This window comes from Rutilus rutilus (assembly GCF_951802725.1).
Source record: "Rutilus rutilus genome assembly, chromosome: 11".
In the NCBI taxonomy this organism is placed as follows: Eukaryota; Metazoa; Chordata; class Actinopteri; order Cypriniformes; family Leuciscidae; genus Rutilus; species Rutilus rutilus.
The window spans coordinates 16,043,317-16,060,137 of record NC_140216.1 but is presented as its reverse complement, the minus strand read 5'-3'; the positions used below and the strand labels follow the sequence as shown (position 1 = coordinate 16,060,137).

The window sequence follows — 16,821 nt, the reverse complement described above, 5'->3', positions numbered from 1 at the left end:
TTATGTTATAATTATCAGAAAGTCAGTCTCTATTTTCTGTTGTTGCTATTTTAAATCATGTTTACATATATCTAGGCACCAACTATGATTTCACATTCAATGTGAAGTTCTACCCTCCTGATCCTGCCCAGCTATCAGAAGACATCACCAGGTGAACAGCACTTTCTTTATTCTATATATAATGTGCGGACACACCACAGTCTCTCTGGAGTTCTTGCCAGGCGATTTGACTTTTTCAATGACCTTTGCATTCACCCATCTTTTTCCTCTGTCTTTCCTTAAAGGGGGGGTGAAACACTCAATTTCAGTCAATCTCATGTTAATCTTGAGTACCTATAGAGTAGTATTGCATCCTTCATATCTCGAAAAAGTCTTTAGTTTTATTATATTTATAAAAGAAAGATAGGCTGTACCGAGTCTTTCCGGAAAAAACCGAGAGACTGGAGGCGTGCCGTGTGGGCGGTGCTTACGCGCCGATAGCTAACAACACACAGACATTTGAAGCAGTTTTACTCACCGCCTGCGGTTCCAACGCACGACCGTGAACCTTTATTGTTGGGACTGCTAAATCCGGCGTCAAACTGGGCCTTGTTTATAAAACAATCATCGTCGAAATGCAGGGAACAAACAAAGTCCTGTGACTGCAGCGAGCACAGCGCTTTGATGGGCGTACTGCTTTCGCTCTCTCGCTCTGGTCTACGGGTGCGCGCGCGCCCTTCCGGGAGAAGTGCCCTTAGGACCCGTATAAGGAAATTCCGCCCCATCTGACGTCACACAGGCCCATACTCGAAAAAAACTTTCCGAAACTTGAGACAAACCAGAAGGAGTATTTTTGGCACAGAAATACTCCATCAAACGTACAACTTAATTTTTTAAACTTTGTCCATGTTTAGCATGGGAATCCAACTCTAACAGTGTAAAAAACTCAGTATGCATGAAATAGCATTTCACCCCCCCTTTAATGTTTCTTTAGGCTAATGTCTAGGATTATAGCCATATAGAAATAAAATCGGTTTGGTGAAATGGCTTAGTGAGATTATCAAATCACAAAGGCTGATAAAATATATTCGCTGCGGGCAGTGCCAGTCCTAGACTTTTGGGGGCCCTAAACAAAACATTCTGAGGGGGCCCCTGTCAGTGCATTCAGAAAAACACCAACATGTCAAGAGCAGTGAGTGATTCTCTTGCTTTCCTTTGTTGTTTGTTTAACATTAAATGACAGAGACAGCAGCAGGTTTATTATAAATGTTTTATTATATTATCTAATATATTTACAAGTGTTTGATTATTTTCCCAACTGTTTATGTTCACTGAAGACAGAACTGACTGCATTTAAATGAAAACTCGACAAGATGGATATTTTAACACAAAATGTATTTGCCCGTTTAAGCACACGCCGAAGTCCAAAGTAACCTGTACTTGTCGATGTTTCGTTCTATCTCGGATCGTATATATATAGATATATAAATGTATATGTATGTGAATTGAATTGGAACCACAAGAATAATACAATTCTAAAATTCCATCTCTACTTATATCCATTTCCAACCATATTGGACAGTAATTTGTCTCTCTCTCTTCCTCTCTCTCGCTTGCTCACTCACTAATTTTAAAACTAATCTCTGATACTTGCCAGATTAAATCATTAATAAAATGGAAAGCCTCCTGCTGTTTCGTACCAAGTGAGCATGCAATTCTCTAGCCAGTTTCATTATCACACTCGTAAATTACAAAACCCCTTTCACCCTGAATAATCACAGCGGCACACTGACGTCACTTTACTGTTGTCGTCACGGTACCAGTTTTTGACTCTTGTGTATTACATTCTGCTACAAAATCTTGTCCCAACTTGTAACATGTGATATCCTGGCACATAATGTCATAATGTCTTTGAGTTTTTGAGCTTAAATGAAATTACTTGCACTGCGCAGGTACTACTTGTGTTTGCAGCTGCGGAAGGACATCAAGAACGGCTGTCTGCCCTGCTCTTTCGTGACCCTGGCCCTGCTGGGCTCTTACGCCCTGCAGTCTGAGTTGGGTGAATACGACCCAGAGGTTCACGCCAGTGACTATGCCAAGGAGCTCCAGCTGATCCCAGGACAGACCAGAGAGCTTGAGGAGAAAGTCATGGAGCTTCACCGCACATACAGGTGATCATGACTGTTTCTTGTTGGTGGGGTGATGATTATGATTTATTTACATGCATATATACACTTATGATAAATGGATGTTTGGTAACTTTTGTTAGGGCAGGGGAATTAAAAGCACATTTACTAGAGGTTAAGATTAAAATGTTTTTGCACGTTTCGTTATTAAGTTAATGTTATGATCCTGAGTAAAATTAGACAAGAATTTAGTGTGTTGCACTTTCAAATATACTGTCAGGTTTGCAGGATATATGTAGCATGTTTTTCCCCCCTGCAGATCTATGAGTCCGGCTCAGGCTGATATGATGTTCCTGGAGAATGCCAAAAAACTGGCCATGTATGGGCTTGATCTCCACCAGGCAAAGGTACAGTAGATTTACAGAAGGCAATTTCCACAAATGCAATACGAAAAATAAGGGTTTAAGGGTTGTCTTTCCTTCTTTATATGTTTGCAACACAGTTTAAAATCCAGGATTTTATTTTCTATCAATACATTTGAAATAAACATCAATATCAATTAAATAAAATCTTTAACATTTTAAAATAAATTAAATGCAAAAATATTATATGCCAGCATTATTTAAATGAAGTTGTTTTGTAGTTATTGATACACTTATAAACATTTATTTGATCATTTGTTTTTTGCAATAACTTTGGTTGTTGATTGGGTTATAATAATAATAATAATAATAGTAATAATAATAATACATACATTTACAAGCCTCCATTTACTGCAGCGTGCTGTGACTTAAAATACATTCAATTACGTCTGTTAGACAATGTGACTTTCCCCAGAATTGATTAAACCACCTGCTTTATGAGAAATCATCAGTCTGAGCTGTCAAATAAAACGTCCTTCATATCACAGGAGTGCTTGTGGTAAAAGCATTGCATGTCCTGCCACTGCTCAGAGTTGGTAGCTGAAACCAGGTCAATCTGTTTGCATCAAGTCTTGGATTTAAATAAATGATAGAATTCACTTTTTTAAAAGTGAAGCAGGGGCTCCTCCTAGTGGTAGAGCTTTGTAAAATGCTTGTTTACACTACCTCAAATCTTGAGTCAAAAGATGATTACAGAATACTGTTTTCTCTTTCTGTCAGGATCTGGATGGGGTGGATATAATGTTGGGGGTTTGCTCCAGTGGCCTGATGGTGTATAAGGACAAGTTGAGGATTAATCGATTCCCCTGGCCAAAAGTTCTCAAAGTCTCCTACAAACGCAGCAGTTTCTTCATCAAGATACGGCCATCTGATGTATGTGTACACAACTGAATTTAATCAAGCCACATTATATTTATATTTTTTTGGAACATAAAGAGCTAAGTCTGACATCACCTATATTGTAAAGATTATTATTAAGACACAATCTAAAAACATTTTTAGGATATGTCAAGGTAGAACATAATTTGATCAAAAATAATAAAGTTACAGCTCACCCAGAAATGAAAGGAAGCTTTCATTGCTCACCCTCATATTGTTTCCAAACCATACATCTTTCACTCTAATGTAACTGTCAGATGAAACATGGCTACATTAGACATGCTTTGTCTAGTTTGGCGTCACAAGATGCGAGGAATCAATTGTGTTTGACATCATATTACTCAGAAATAGCATTTTTACAGCAAATTTAATTCGTTTTATAAATTATCATTTTTTTTTAATATATATAAATGTATTTTTATTTTATTTTAAATGATGTATTCGGTTGTCTATTTTTCAGTCAGCATAGATAACTGGAAAATTCTTTGAAATTCAAAAAATTAAACGCTACATGAAGTCAAGGAGACTCACATATACTCTATATCTATTTTGTTAATTTCATTATAATATTTAATAACTATTGTATAATATTTAATAACTATTGGTGATTTTTCTGTTCATGACATGATTTTTCTTTTCAAACATTTTTTTTAGCTGGAACATTACGAAAGCGCCATTGGCTTTAAACTGCCCAACTACAAGGCCGCCAAAAAGCTGTGGAAAGTATGTGTGGAGCATCACACATTCTTCAGGTATAAATATCAAGCAATGCGTCACAACATGTATTCACATCTTAGTAACTGTTTGTTTTTATAAATTGATTTGAGTCCACATACTTTATGAAGAGATGTAAACTCTTCTGTCCCAGGTTGACATCCACAGAGGCGGCCACTACTCCCAGGAAGTTCCTGGCTCTGGGATCAAAGTTCCGCTACAGCGGGCGTACTCAGGCTCAGACCCGTCAAGCCAGCTCCATGATTGATAGACCTGCCCCCCATTTCCAGCGCTCTGCCAGTAAGAGGGCATCCCGCAGCTTAGATGGAGGTGTGTAACCATCTATGAAATTATTTTTCTCTCCCATTTTGATTTACTGTATTCAGCTCTGATTGCCTATGGGTACAGCAAGTTATATTGAAAATAGAGGCAGATGATTGGCAAACTTTGTTGGATTCTGGTCAATCACTGCTAGTTACCTCAGGGAGTTTGACATCACAAGTCTGATACTTGCTTTTGCTCTGCTTGAGATCTCATTTGCTCTTTCATTCTCTCTCCTTCTTTCAACCTCTCTCCAATTCTCTAATGTACTTCCCTTGGGAAGGTTCAGACTCCTTATGTAAGTTGTTCTGCAAGCAATCTGTTTTTATTTGAGCTGTGAGCAGAAGTTGTTTGTCTCTGCTGGCTTTACACTGAAGGACAGATACATTCTGCATTCAGGCTACTCTCTGTGTCCACAGCAAACAAACCCACTAACAATCATATGTTGGACAGCTTTCTCAGTCTTCAAGCATGGGTTTTGACTATGGCTATTCTTGGACAGAAATGTTAAGTCATGTTGTCAATTGTGTATATATGAAATGAGTATGTGATTTAACTGTGTCAAATCCATTTCACACTCTTGCTGCCATATAATAGATACCTCCATTTGGCCAAATTCCAAAACAACATATCATACTTCATGAAAAAAAAACACACAATGCATACTCTAAAAAAAACAAAACAGGGAAACTTCAGCATACTTTTAAAAAGAGTACTTATTATGAAAACTATATACTTTAAAAGTACTTTATTTTAAAATACTTTAAAAGAGTATATTTAAGTGTGAGATTAATGTTTTTGCAATTAAATGAAAATATATTATAGTTGTATTATGTATTATACATTTTTTGTAGTATTACATAAATGAAATTAGCTGAACTTTAGAGTGCTTTTTGACCCACCTAAGAACATGTTTATATGTCATTTATATGTTAATTACTTGCATTGCCTTTAAATGGATAATTCACCCCCCAATTTTTTTTTTTCATCATCAGCCAGACTGTATAGCCATTGACTTACATCGTAGGAAAGAAACTATGGAAGTCAATGGTTACCGTCAACTGTTTGGTTACCAACATTCTTCAAAATATCTTCTTTTGTGTTCAGCAGAAGAAAGAAACTCATACCGGTTTGGAACAACATGAGGTTGAGTAAATGATGACAGAATTCAATTTTGGGTGAACTATCCCTTTAAGAGGCCCTTTATTTAATTATTGTTAGATTATCTGCAAGTCGTTTTTTAAAAAGTTTTTTTTTTTTTTTTTTTTTTTTTTGTGTTTTCATAAGGGTAGAAAACATTTTTTAACTACAAAGTTTTTAGAAGTATTTGTTCTATTAAATGTATTGTATTTACTTTGGTTACATTTTTGTGTGTTTAATAGAGTATGGAGAGTATTCATTTTAGAAACATGCTAAAATCAGACTCCGTTGGAATCTTCTGGTCTTAAATTTACTGACAGTCCTTTTCAGAGTTGCTACCAATGGAAAGTGTTCCAAATCAGTCTCTTGTGGTTTTATTTTGATTAAAGCAGCTGGCTGTGTAGATGGTGACAGCTCACTAGAGATTGGAACAGAGCCACGTGTCTCTGAGGTAAAGTGAAGGTGTTTTCTTGTGGTATAAATAAACTGTGGTTGCTTTAGGCAGTGCAGGTGAACTCACTGTGGGAGAAAAATCACAGCAGTGGTGTGATCCAGAAAAGCAACCCTAGTTAACCCACTGATAATTTAATTATTCATCCTTAGGTAGACTTAATTACTTTCTGCATTCATCAGAGATGGACCGTTGGTTATTTATTACATAAAAATTCCATGAAGTGAATCTTACATAGTCTTTTAAAGATTTCAGTTGTTGCAATTTCGCAAATGACCCTCCCTGAAATGCTTATAAAAAGAATAGCAAGACAGAATGATTGCTGTTTTGATTAGTAGTTTGATTAACAAGTTGGTTCCTGAAAATTTTAAATGAAGGTAAGTTTGGTATTGTTTATTCTTGTGGATAACAACTCCAAGCATGTACCTGTGAAGACAATAAAGTCCATGCAGAGTGAGATTTCGAGTTCCTGAAGCAATTGTTTATGTTGCAGTTTGATTGTCAGGTCAGGCTTTGCCCAGAGAATTTCTCACAGGCCGACAGGAGCTTGATCAGCTCAAAAGGAGTGAGAGGGGAAAAAATTGGAAAGAAACACTGCAGGATGATTGGTTTGTGCTCCTTGGCTGCACTCTTTCAGAAACCTCTTTTTCCTGAGGTGGAGCTTTATTCCCTCAGCTTGTTCTTCTTTCCTCCTAAAGTTCCTAATCTTACGAAAAACAACAGTATCTGTCACTGTGTTTACATGATTTTGTAGATCGTTTCATATTTGAGATGACTCAAAAGACTATTTTAACTTGCCCAAAAACAGCATGCTGTTTTATATATGTATATACAGTACGTACAGTACAGTATATATACACACATACATACATACATACATACAATTAAGTGTTCTTAAAGAGAGTCCACTTTCATGACTACGTTTCTTAACACATTTTTAAAAAGTGCACTTTGTAATTAAAAACTTTTAAATTTATAGTAAGTACTTTTTAAATTATTTAAAAAATCTTTTGCAGTGCTTTAAAGAAGTACACTTATTTTAATGTGTTGACTGACATAGTAAATCACATGTAAAGTACTTCATTAAAGGGGAACTTGGCAACTATTTCAACTTAATAAATCCGTTTATAAATCATTTGGATGGTTAAATAACCTGTTCTGGTGAGAATGGTGACTTTCCCCGCACCCCCCAGCGTTCCCCGGCGGAAAACCAACCTTGCAACATGGGGACTAACGTCCCGGTAAGTTGGAAATAGGAAGTCTCGTGAGAAGCGAGAACGAGCGAGAAACACAAACTGCTTTACGGCAATTCAATATAAACACACACGCCATATGATACTATGTATGATGTATTACCCACCTCGGTAGACAACAAAAGGGAAAATCAGCGAAGAAATGGCTAGAGTTGCCATGTTCCCCTTTAACTGTAGCGTGTTATTCAATATTACATTTAAAGTTCATATATAATAAATGGTATCTTCATGGTATCTTCAATGCAACTCTATTACAAATGTGTAATTACAAATTTGTTTAAAAATATAAAATACAAGTTTCAATAGAAATGGAATTAAAGCATGTTTTATGTTTATTAGTAAATTCGGCAGTACACTTGAACCATTTCAAAGACAACAGAATAATGAAATTACATATAAATATGTACTTAATTCCTACTTACGTGGGCTAAAAAATACTCTAAAGTTCATCTGGTGGCATTTATTATAAATATAAACTATAATATATATGCATTTTTTTAAGTCCGAAAACATTACATTCAGTTTTCACTTATAGTATATTAATTCAAAGTGTATTATTTCCATAATAAGTACTCTTTTTTTAAAGTATGCTAAAGTGTACTCCTTTTTCAGAGTGTATTAATTTAGGTTTGAATCGTTTTATAATTATCACAATAAGAATGTGTATTACTGCTTGTGTGTCTATGTTTCTCATCAGAGGTGCACAGCAAACACCAAAAGTTTTTTATGGGAGACAAAACTCAAACAATTGTCACTATGTTAAAGTGAACTTATTTATTTTTACTCCATGATTTTAGTGTAACATACAGAACTCCTCTGTCCCATACATTTTTCTCTGACAGCCATGGTTTCGACCCCAGATAAGAATGCTCGTCCCGTCAGCGCTCCCATTATGTCTCCCATCTCCCCGGGTGATGTGGCTCCTTCCCCAGTGGCATCTGCCGCCCGCACTGACCGTAAAGAGACGTCCACGCCCACGGGCCGTCTACGCTCCTCTGAGAGGAAGAGTGAGGTGAAGGCCCATGTGACAGATGGCTCCAAAACACACAGCACCAAAGCAGAGGGCACACCTGAAATCAAGGTATGGCACACACACAAATATATACTATAGTTTGTCAATATAAAATTAATGGAAATGTATTTTAAATCATAATTAATGCTTTTATTTAATTAATTATGTTTTTATTTGAGCAAAATCATATTTTGTTTTAGATAATTTTAGTGCCCCCTATTTTATGTTTAAGTATAGATGAAAGCCTCGGAAACTGGGGGGCATTTTCAGACCTGTAGATCATTTGCTCTGTTTTCCGAAACAGGGACTTAATTTGTTATTTTCTTCTTGGTTCGGTTCGCTTTCACAAGGCAACATTTCAAAGCGTACCAAAATGTGTTTATGCAAGTCACATGTGAGTAAAGCTTTCTCACATCAACCGAACCACCCTAGAGTTTGTTTGCAATCGGGCCGAGACCACCTCGTTCTCGGAGCGATTGTTTTGTTACGGATCTGAGCATGTTTGCTGTGTTCATATATGCCTAAACGAGGGAGAAAGTGCACCAGGTTCCTAAATAAATGCTTAAAATGTAAGAAATACTTTGATCCATGAACCTTTTTTTTATAAACCTGCAGTACAGACTCCTAACTGACCTTTGAATTGTTGGAGTAAGTGATCAGAAAGCAAGCCTAAAAGTACCTATAAGAAGCTGCAAGGCCTTTTCATAACTAGAATGATTACAGTTCCAATTAGAAAGAAAAAGCATCTTTACTTGAGACCACACATGTAAGATGGACATGATGTTTAGGTCTATTTGAGACCGCAAGAGTATGCATACTCTCTCTGTGCTGCTACAGACGGTAGCCCGGCGAGAACGGCGGCACCGTGATGCCCCGGTGGTGACGGCCACCAATGGGGAGAGAAAGAGCCAGGTTTGTGCTCATGATTTCAGCCAATCACTAAGGCTGTTGTAATATGCATAAAAAAAAAGTAAAAAAAAAGCATTTGATAAACTTGTTAAAATATTAGTGCATGCTGACAATATTATAGTATCATACTATTAAGACATAAATTAACAGCTGTAAGAAAATCATAACCATCGTGAATCTTGTTTTTTGATGCAGTAAGTGAGTAGCAAAGAGGTAACTTGTTTTGTAGACACTTACATACTCTCTTTCTTCCCCTCTGGGGTCTAAACAGTCGCCACGGGCGGACACTGAGATGGTGCGCATGAGGAAGGTCAGAGCTTGTTCCATACAGTTATCACAGCATGAGGACGATGCCATTGTACTCATCATTTCCTCACTGCCCATGTTTTACAACAAAAATATAATTTATTATCTGCTTTGGCTGTATCTTGCTTGCACTTGTATGAGTTAGGCTGTACCAAACAGCACTGTAGCTGTCAGATACCTATCCAGTGAATCAGTGCATACTGAGGTTTACAGAATGAGTGAAGTACGGATGAACATTATGACATTTACATTGTTATTGTGGCATTTACTCTAGCATGCATTGTCTGTTGCACTGTCTTTTACATAGATGCAGACCAAAACTTTCGTTTTTAGGAAAGCCAAACTGTGTTTTCCTGCTGCAAACCTGAGTTACTCCAACTTTAAATCCAACTGAGATAAATAATATTTTAAATAAACACTTTTATATACGTTTATACTTTTAATTCATTGACATTTTTGGAGAAGCAATTTAAAGCATATTTTAAGGAATGTTTAAAACAACCTAAGCTCTATCAACAGAAACATGTTAATGTATAACAAAACTGAAGAACAAAATCAATGAGATTTATACACTACCAGTCAGAGGTTTGGACATACCTATTTTCCTGAAAAACCCATACCCTGGATGATTCCAGCAGTATATATTGAAAAAAAGGATACGGCCAAGCACTAAACCCTGAGGTACCCCGGCGATACCCAAAGAATTTACCTGTAAGGCGGAAACTAAAGTGTCATGAAACCCCCCTGTTAAAGCACTGGTCGTTCACACCTCAGATTTGAAAGACTCAAGAAATGGACGTGTAAAGCTGTGGAAAAGTGGGAGTGTAGAGGATGGGAAGTAGGGAGACAACCAACAAAACACAGACCTACAAACACGCTCATTATACAGACAAATGATTATTGAAATATGAGCTGAGAAAAAACAACCAAACAACAGAGTTGGGGGCTCATTGGTGTATTTTAAAATTATAACCCTATGACAACAAACTCACAAAATTCTGCTACCAACTACTAACAACTATCATGAACAAATCAAATACGTTTTGATAAATTATTCTTAGAAATAACAACAAATCAGCATTATTACTTTGCAGAGCTATTGGTCCATATGAAAAATTAGGAAGATTTTCATTATGTTACAAGTACTACAGTCTCTGAACAAATTACACACATCAGTTTAACACAGAAGGATTAAAGGCATAGTTACTTTTTTGTCCATTCCTCTTTGAAATTTCAACATACAGTCTCTTCAGTGTATCAGAATAATCCATTATGTCATTGCGTTAATGATCACTGTCCTTATTTGCACATATATATTTCATTTGAAGAAGACATGATGAAATATGTGTTCATACATGGTGCTGTGTTACTTTTGGAGCACTAGAGTATATGAATTATGTCCATAAAAGCTTGAAACATGCCTGTTTCGGTCCATTTATGAACTATGATCTGGACTGCAAGTGTTGTTAAACTCATCGTGGTGCTCTGCAGTCCGCACATATGTGTTATGTGTTGGTAGTCAAACTCCTAATGCAAATGGCAGAGGTGAGCGAACGAACAGAGGCGAAGCAGTCTTTTGTGACATTTGAATTCTCTACTAATCTTAGATTAATCTAATCTCATGCATAATACAGTGCAGTGATTGGATTAAATAAGTTTATTCTCATGAATAATGCGGAGAAAAGCTCAGAAACAGTTAACATAGATGCATACTCTCCAGCTACGGCAGCCAATCACCACTCCGAATTACCGCACTTTTCATGATGTTGGTGAAATTTGCTTTTTAAACCGGAAGAACGTAATGGCTCCAAAAAACAAACATACAAACAAACATCTCAAAAAATTTTAGGGGTTTCATGACCCTTTAAACAAGTGGAGATTCATGTGATGCTCAAGTTGGAGTGGATAGAAAAGAGGAAGTGGCTGACAGTGTCAAAGTCGAACAAAACGAGAACAGATTATCGTTAAGATGCTCTTTCCACCTGTGAGGCTTCTAGCAAGGCTGAATATGTTGAATGTTCGCTTTGAAATCAAGTCAGTCAAGTTAAATCCTTACTGATTGCTGTCTAAAAAAAAGAGAAACCTTGTTGAAAACAACTTGCTCAAGTGTTTTTCGCCATGAATGGAAGAAGACAGACTAATCTGCAGGTGGTCTGGAATTTAATGTTAGTTACACAAGCCACTTTGAATGTGCTGGGAAAAGTTCCAGTGCGTAGTGATACGTTTATGATGCATGTGAGTGCTGTGGGGTGGGAGAGATGCTGTGTAAAAGACGGGAGAGAAAAGGATCAGTGGTAGGTTGGTTGGAGAGGAGAACTTTAGAGACCTCTGCCTCCATAAGAGGAGAGTAGAGATTTGCATGCGAGTCGTGGGTGTTTGTTAGTTGTTTTTGTGTGTTGAGAATTGGCTGCTGCTGATTGTTACTTGATCTGTGAAAAATTGGCAAAGTTGTTAGCCATTAGGGAGGATGTGGGAGGGAAGAGGTGAATGCCTCCTCAGTTTGCAAGTATCTGAAGTACTGCTGATCTTGTTGTGTAGTTGGATGCTTTTGCAGTGTCAACATTGGCAGAATAAGATGACTGCAAAGCAATGGATCTCTGACTAATATGCATAGGCTCTCTAAAGATGTGGTCTGACCTGACAGCACGTGTAGTGTGTCATTCTCAAAACCAGAAGCCCAATGGCATAGACTAAATGTGACTGGATTTTATACAGAACCTACTCTAGAAAAAGATATAATAAATTTCATATTTTTAAGACCACCAGGACAGTAATTCAAATTCAAATTTAATAATTGTTGTTTATGAATTATGATTTCTGTGTGAAAACCACACACAAGTTTTAGTCAGCAGAATGTTTTGAGATTTGCATAATTTTCTCTTGACTGCAATGAGTAGCGTACTAGCCTAGAAGTGAAAGAACAGATAAGATCTAGAAAGGTTGTTAAAGTGGAACATATAGCATTATTTACATTTATTTAATCCTAACCATGCTTTTAAAAAGAGTGCTTATTGCAGAAATAATATGCTTTAAAAGAGTACGTGAATATTAAAAATGAATATCTTTTAACCCACTTAAGTTGGAATTAAGTACATCTTTACATGCAATTTTATAATTACTTCATTGTCCTTGAAATAGCGTTTAAAGTGTACTGCCAAATGTACTGACAAGCATTTGTGGCAAACTAAAATATACTTTAATGTAATTTCTATTGAAACATGCATGTCATGTATTAAAATATATTTGTAATTACACATTGATAATGATGAAGCAATTTAGAATTTAGTACATTTTAAATATATTAACTTTAAATGTTATATTGAATAACATACTACAGTTAAAATTATAATCAAATACTTTATATGTGCTTTAATGTGTTTGTAAACACTTTCAGATACGTATACTTCTTTAAAGCACAAAACAGGATTAACACAGTCAAAAATAAAAGTTTTGCTTTTTGTAAATATTTCAAAGCACATTTTTTAAAATTGCACTTAACTCTTTCCACAACAACGTTTTCTTTTTTTTTAAGTTGTCAGCCACCACCAGCATTTTTTGTTAATTTTCACAAAAATTCATTTTGTTGTATGAATATCTGAACTCTGCAGGGAAAGAGTTTAGTGTGTTGTTAATAAACATGAACATAGTAATGAAAGTGTACTCTCTAAGTACTCTCTAACACTTCTTTTTCACAAGGGTAAGCCTGGAGATCAAAAGCTTTTTAAGTTCATGAGAGATACAAATGTGGTCATGTCCAAACTGTTGACTGGTAGTGTGCTTTTATATACTCTAGCTAATCATGTGGTTATAGACATTAGACAGTGCTCACTAATATTAATCTTATAACCAAGATTATCCAAAACATTTTCAAGACAAGAATTACACTGGTTGTGTTAGTGTTGCTGTATCAGAGTGGTCAGGATGCTCAATCAAATGAGAGTTGCAAAGTGAATAGCGTTTCACAAATTATGGCAAAGAGGAGTTTATTGGAAACTCATTACACTTTCATAACTTTGCCCATTGCACAATTATTCCTGACCTTGCTGTCACCCCTGACCTTTGACCTCTCCCCCCTGTCTAGCTGCTGTGGTTCATCCATATTTGATTTGTCTCCATCCCTCCACATCCCCACACACTGAATGCATCTGCAGTTCAAATCTTAAAAAAATACCCAAGAATCATTTCATGATTTTCTCTACGTTCAAACACTGCCGACTTTTTTCCCCCCTGTTCTTCACAGAAAAGAGCTAAGAAAATTGAGGGGGAAACTATTTATATCAAACATAGCAATTTAATGTTGGAGGTTTGTATTGAAACTCTGGAAATGTCTTGTTTTTGCCGCTGCATGTCTCACTGCATGATATTCTGTTTCATCTTGTTTCTTTCTTCATTCTTCTCACCGCACACTCTTTTGTGTTTTGTTTTGTAGCTTAACCCTAAAGGCTTGGCATGCACTATTTACCTCACTAACTGTAATGCAAGTACTCGCTTCTATTTATTCTTAATTTTTATTTATTTTTTGCACTATTTCATTAAATATATGATTGGGAATTTTGATTTAACTTCTTTTATGTATTTACTTTTTCTTTTTCTTTTTGTTCATAATTTAATGCAAAATTGATCTGATACAAAAATGTAGCAAGCAAGTAGTTGTAAAGCACTGACAAATACATCTTTAGATGCATTTTATTTCATTAAGCAGTAGACTCTATGTTTATTCTGTTCTAGCTTCTCTAAATATTTCTAATGGGCTTTTCACACTTTAAATTAATAAACAATTTATAACCCTGTATAATACTTTACCCTGGATTATTAAATTAATCCTGCATGGTCAGATTTTGAGATTTCACACTAGATTTAGCCTGCAGGCTAGCCTGCAAATTGACGTCATAGCTTAACAGTTCAATACTAATGATTGAAAAAGAACAGCATGTGTACAGAACTATCCAACTGTGGAATTGTCACCACATAAATATGCTAATGTACATAAATGCCAATAATACAGTCTCTTCATCACTAATTCATGTTTTCTGTCACGGTTATTTTTAATGGTTTACCCAGTATTTTTAATGGCCTGGACACTGAAACTAAACACAATAGTCAATAGTGACTGAGCTAAGCACATGGATATTTAATCCAATTCAGAATTTCATGGCTTAAAAATTGTCTTTAGTCTGGGTTAAAAACAGATGTTGACCCAGGGTTAAACAGTGCGACAAGCCCATAAATATTCTGAAAAACTGTATAACTGTATAACAGTATAATCATTGTTTGTCCATTTAGCTACACTTCATGTTTTTATTTATTTATTTGTTATCAGATCACATGATTATATTACTTATTTGCAGTGTTCTATTATACAGATTATACAGCCTGTCCCAGTCATATATTTACATATTTATATTTAAGCTACAAAAGCTGTTTGTTACTGTTGTCCTTGTGAGGTCTGATGAGTCTGATAATGAGTCTGACAACCAGATGTATTTTGTGACATTAACCCCTTCAGCCACACCATGACCTCTTCTCTAACCCCGTGACCTCTGTATCTGGCCAAACATCTTGTATAACACTGTGTCTATTATAATAATAAGTGTTAAGATTGCTGTTGGTGTTTGAGCCAAGCACTGTTTTGCACTTTGCTTTGTTTCATAAATCTACTGATTAACAGACATGTGTCAAATCTATCAAAATGCTGCACTGAATTGTGACAGCATATGATTCATTTAGTACGCTAGCTTTAGAATGGAATATAGACCAGTTTGCAAAACAGCATGTTTAGAGATCAGAACCCAGCATTTGACCCATGTCTGAACTCAAGCTTTGTTCACACTGGAGCTTAAACGGCTAATGTTAAAACCGATGAAGTGCTTACATGATTACCACCTCATCTACCTTTTAGAGAAGAGTTTAATTAATGAGATAACATCAGAGATCTTTTACAAACTAAAGTGAGCTGCCTGCCAGACTAGCTTTTAAGGCATCATAAGCAATCCAGGAAAGCTATACATAATTTGCCTGACGACCCACATCAAGATGTTGGGTCTGGGAACACACCATTGGCAGGGCTCAATCCGAGGGGCGGGATAAACGGTTGTCTTTCAAATTCCCTCTGCACTCAATAGGATAGCGCTACAACTAACCAGAGCGTTTTCCCACTAGCGGAGCTAGTTGATAGATTAAACTTTTGCTGTATCCGGTCGGCAAAACTCTGAACACATCTTCCTTTTTTAAGGATGACTTCAGTGCCGTTCTTTGTTCTTTTCTCAAAGAAAAGCTTAACTCCAAGTCTTCCAGAGTCGTGGCCAAAGCCGATTCGAAATACTGCTGTTCGCCAGCAGCAGCATCTTCACCTTCGCTATCTTCGCCATGTTCTTTGTTTTCAAGTAGCAGGAACCATCACAACTCTGCCGTCATTATGTTAAGCCCGCCCACCGACTCTTACATGATGTGATTGGCCTGACTAGAGTTAGTTTTTTTCCAGCTCGCAAGCCAACGGAGAGTTGCTAGACGACACTGGCTGCAAAATAAAATTTGCTGCCGCTAGGGTGCGTCTAGATTTCTGGGCTAATACATAATAGTGCCACACAAAATTATTTTTATTAATTATTTTAATATGTTAGCATGTTACTAAGCTTTTAATAGATTTTAAATTTTAAATTTTATTTTCTGTAAATGATAGAATACATAAAATATTACTTTACATTTCTGCCAAAAAGGTTTCTTTGGAGGCAGAATAACAATTGCTGACTATTGCCAAAAGTATATTTCATTTTATATGTATATGTGTTCAGTGCATGTGATGTAAATTTGATCATTAGCATAGTACAGTATGCCTGCAGCTAGATTTTTCTAACCGTGCATACTCTGTACGCTCAGCTCACACATGCACATTTTGTCCACAAGGTGGAACAACAAACTACTGGAGATGCAATAATATTAGTTGTCGAGTGCTTGTGTGAGGGGTTTAAGAGATACACGCAACTCTTTAGCAAAGACATTTTTATCGCTCATCAAATTGTCAAATACTCGACAAAAACTAAACTTTCTAGTCCTCGTGTCGAATGCCTGTGTTCATGCACGCTATCAAATGAAGTATACCTTGAAAGATCTACTATACATATGCTAGCATTCTTGCCCAAACTAAAGTGTACTTTGGGTCTATTTTGTGGAACACTTATGATGCTTTAAAATACTGTCTAGGTTGTCAGCTCACAAGATTTAAGAACAGAACCATTTGCTAAATATAAATAGCAGTTTCAAACTACTAGCCTGCAAACTTAAATTTGACACACTGTAATGCAGTAGCTTT

At 36.3% G+C, this 16,821-nt stretch overlaps 1 protein-coding gene across 8 annotated transcripts in view; it reads left to right on the top strand.

Annotated features, from left to right (window-relative positions):
* Positions 1-16,821, top strand: part of epb41a (erythrocyte membrane protein band 4.1a) — a 71,572-nt gene that overhangs the window by 32,558 nt on the left and 22,193 nt on the right. For 2 of the 8 annotated variants that reach the window (XM_084422698.1, XM_084422695.1), the window contains exons 6-15: positions 76-151; positions 1,932-2,150; positions 2,425-2,512; positions 3,248-3,400; positions 4,061-4,158; positions 4,275-4,450; positions 8,128-8,366; positions 9,135-9,209; positions 9,478-9,516; positions 13,753-13,815. In XM_084422698.1, coding sequence (XP_084278824.1) covers positions 76-151; positions 1,932-2,150; positions 2,425-2,512; positions 3,248-3,400; positions 4,061-4,158; positions 4,275-4,450; positions 8,128-8,366; positions 9,135-9,209; positions 9,478-9,516; positions 13,753-13,815 — 1,226 coding nt within the window. Of the gene's footprint in view, positions 1-75; positions 152-1,931; positions 2,151-2,424; positions 2,513-3,247; positions 3,401-4,060; positions 4,159-4,274; positions 4,451-8,127; positions 8,367-9,134; positions 9,210-9,477; positions 9,517-13,752; positions 13,816-13,941; positions 15,287-16,821 lie in introns of those variants that run through there. The other 6 variants (XM_084422697.1, XM_084422696.1, XM_084422699.1 and 3 more) reach the window with 6 other exon arrangements.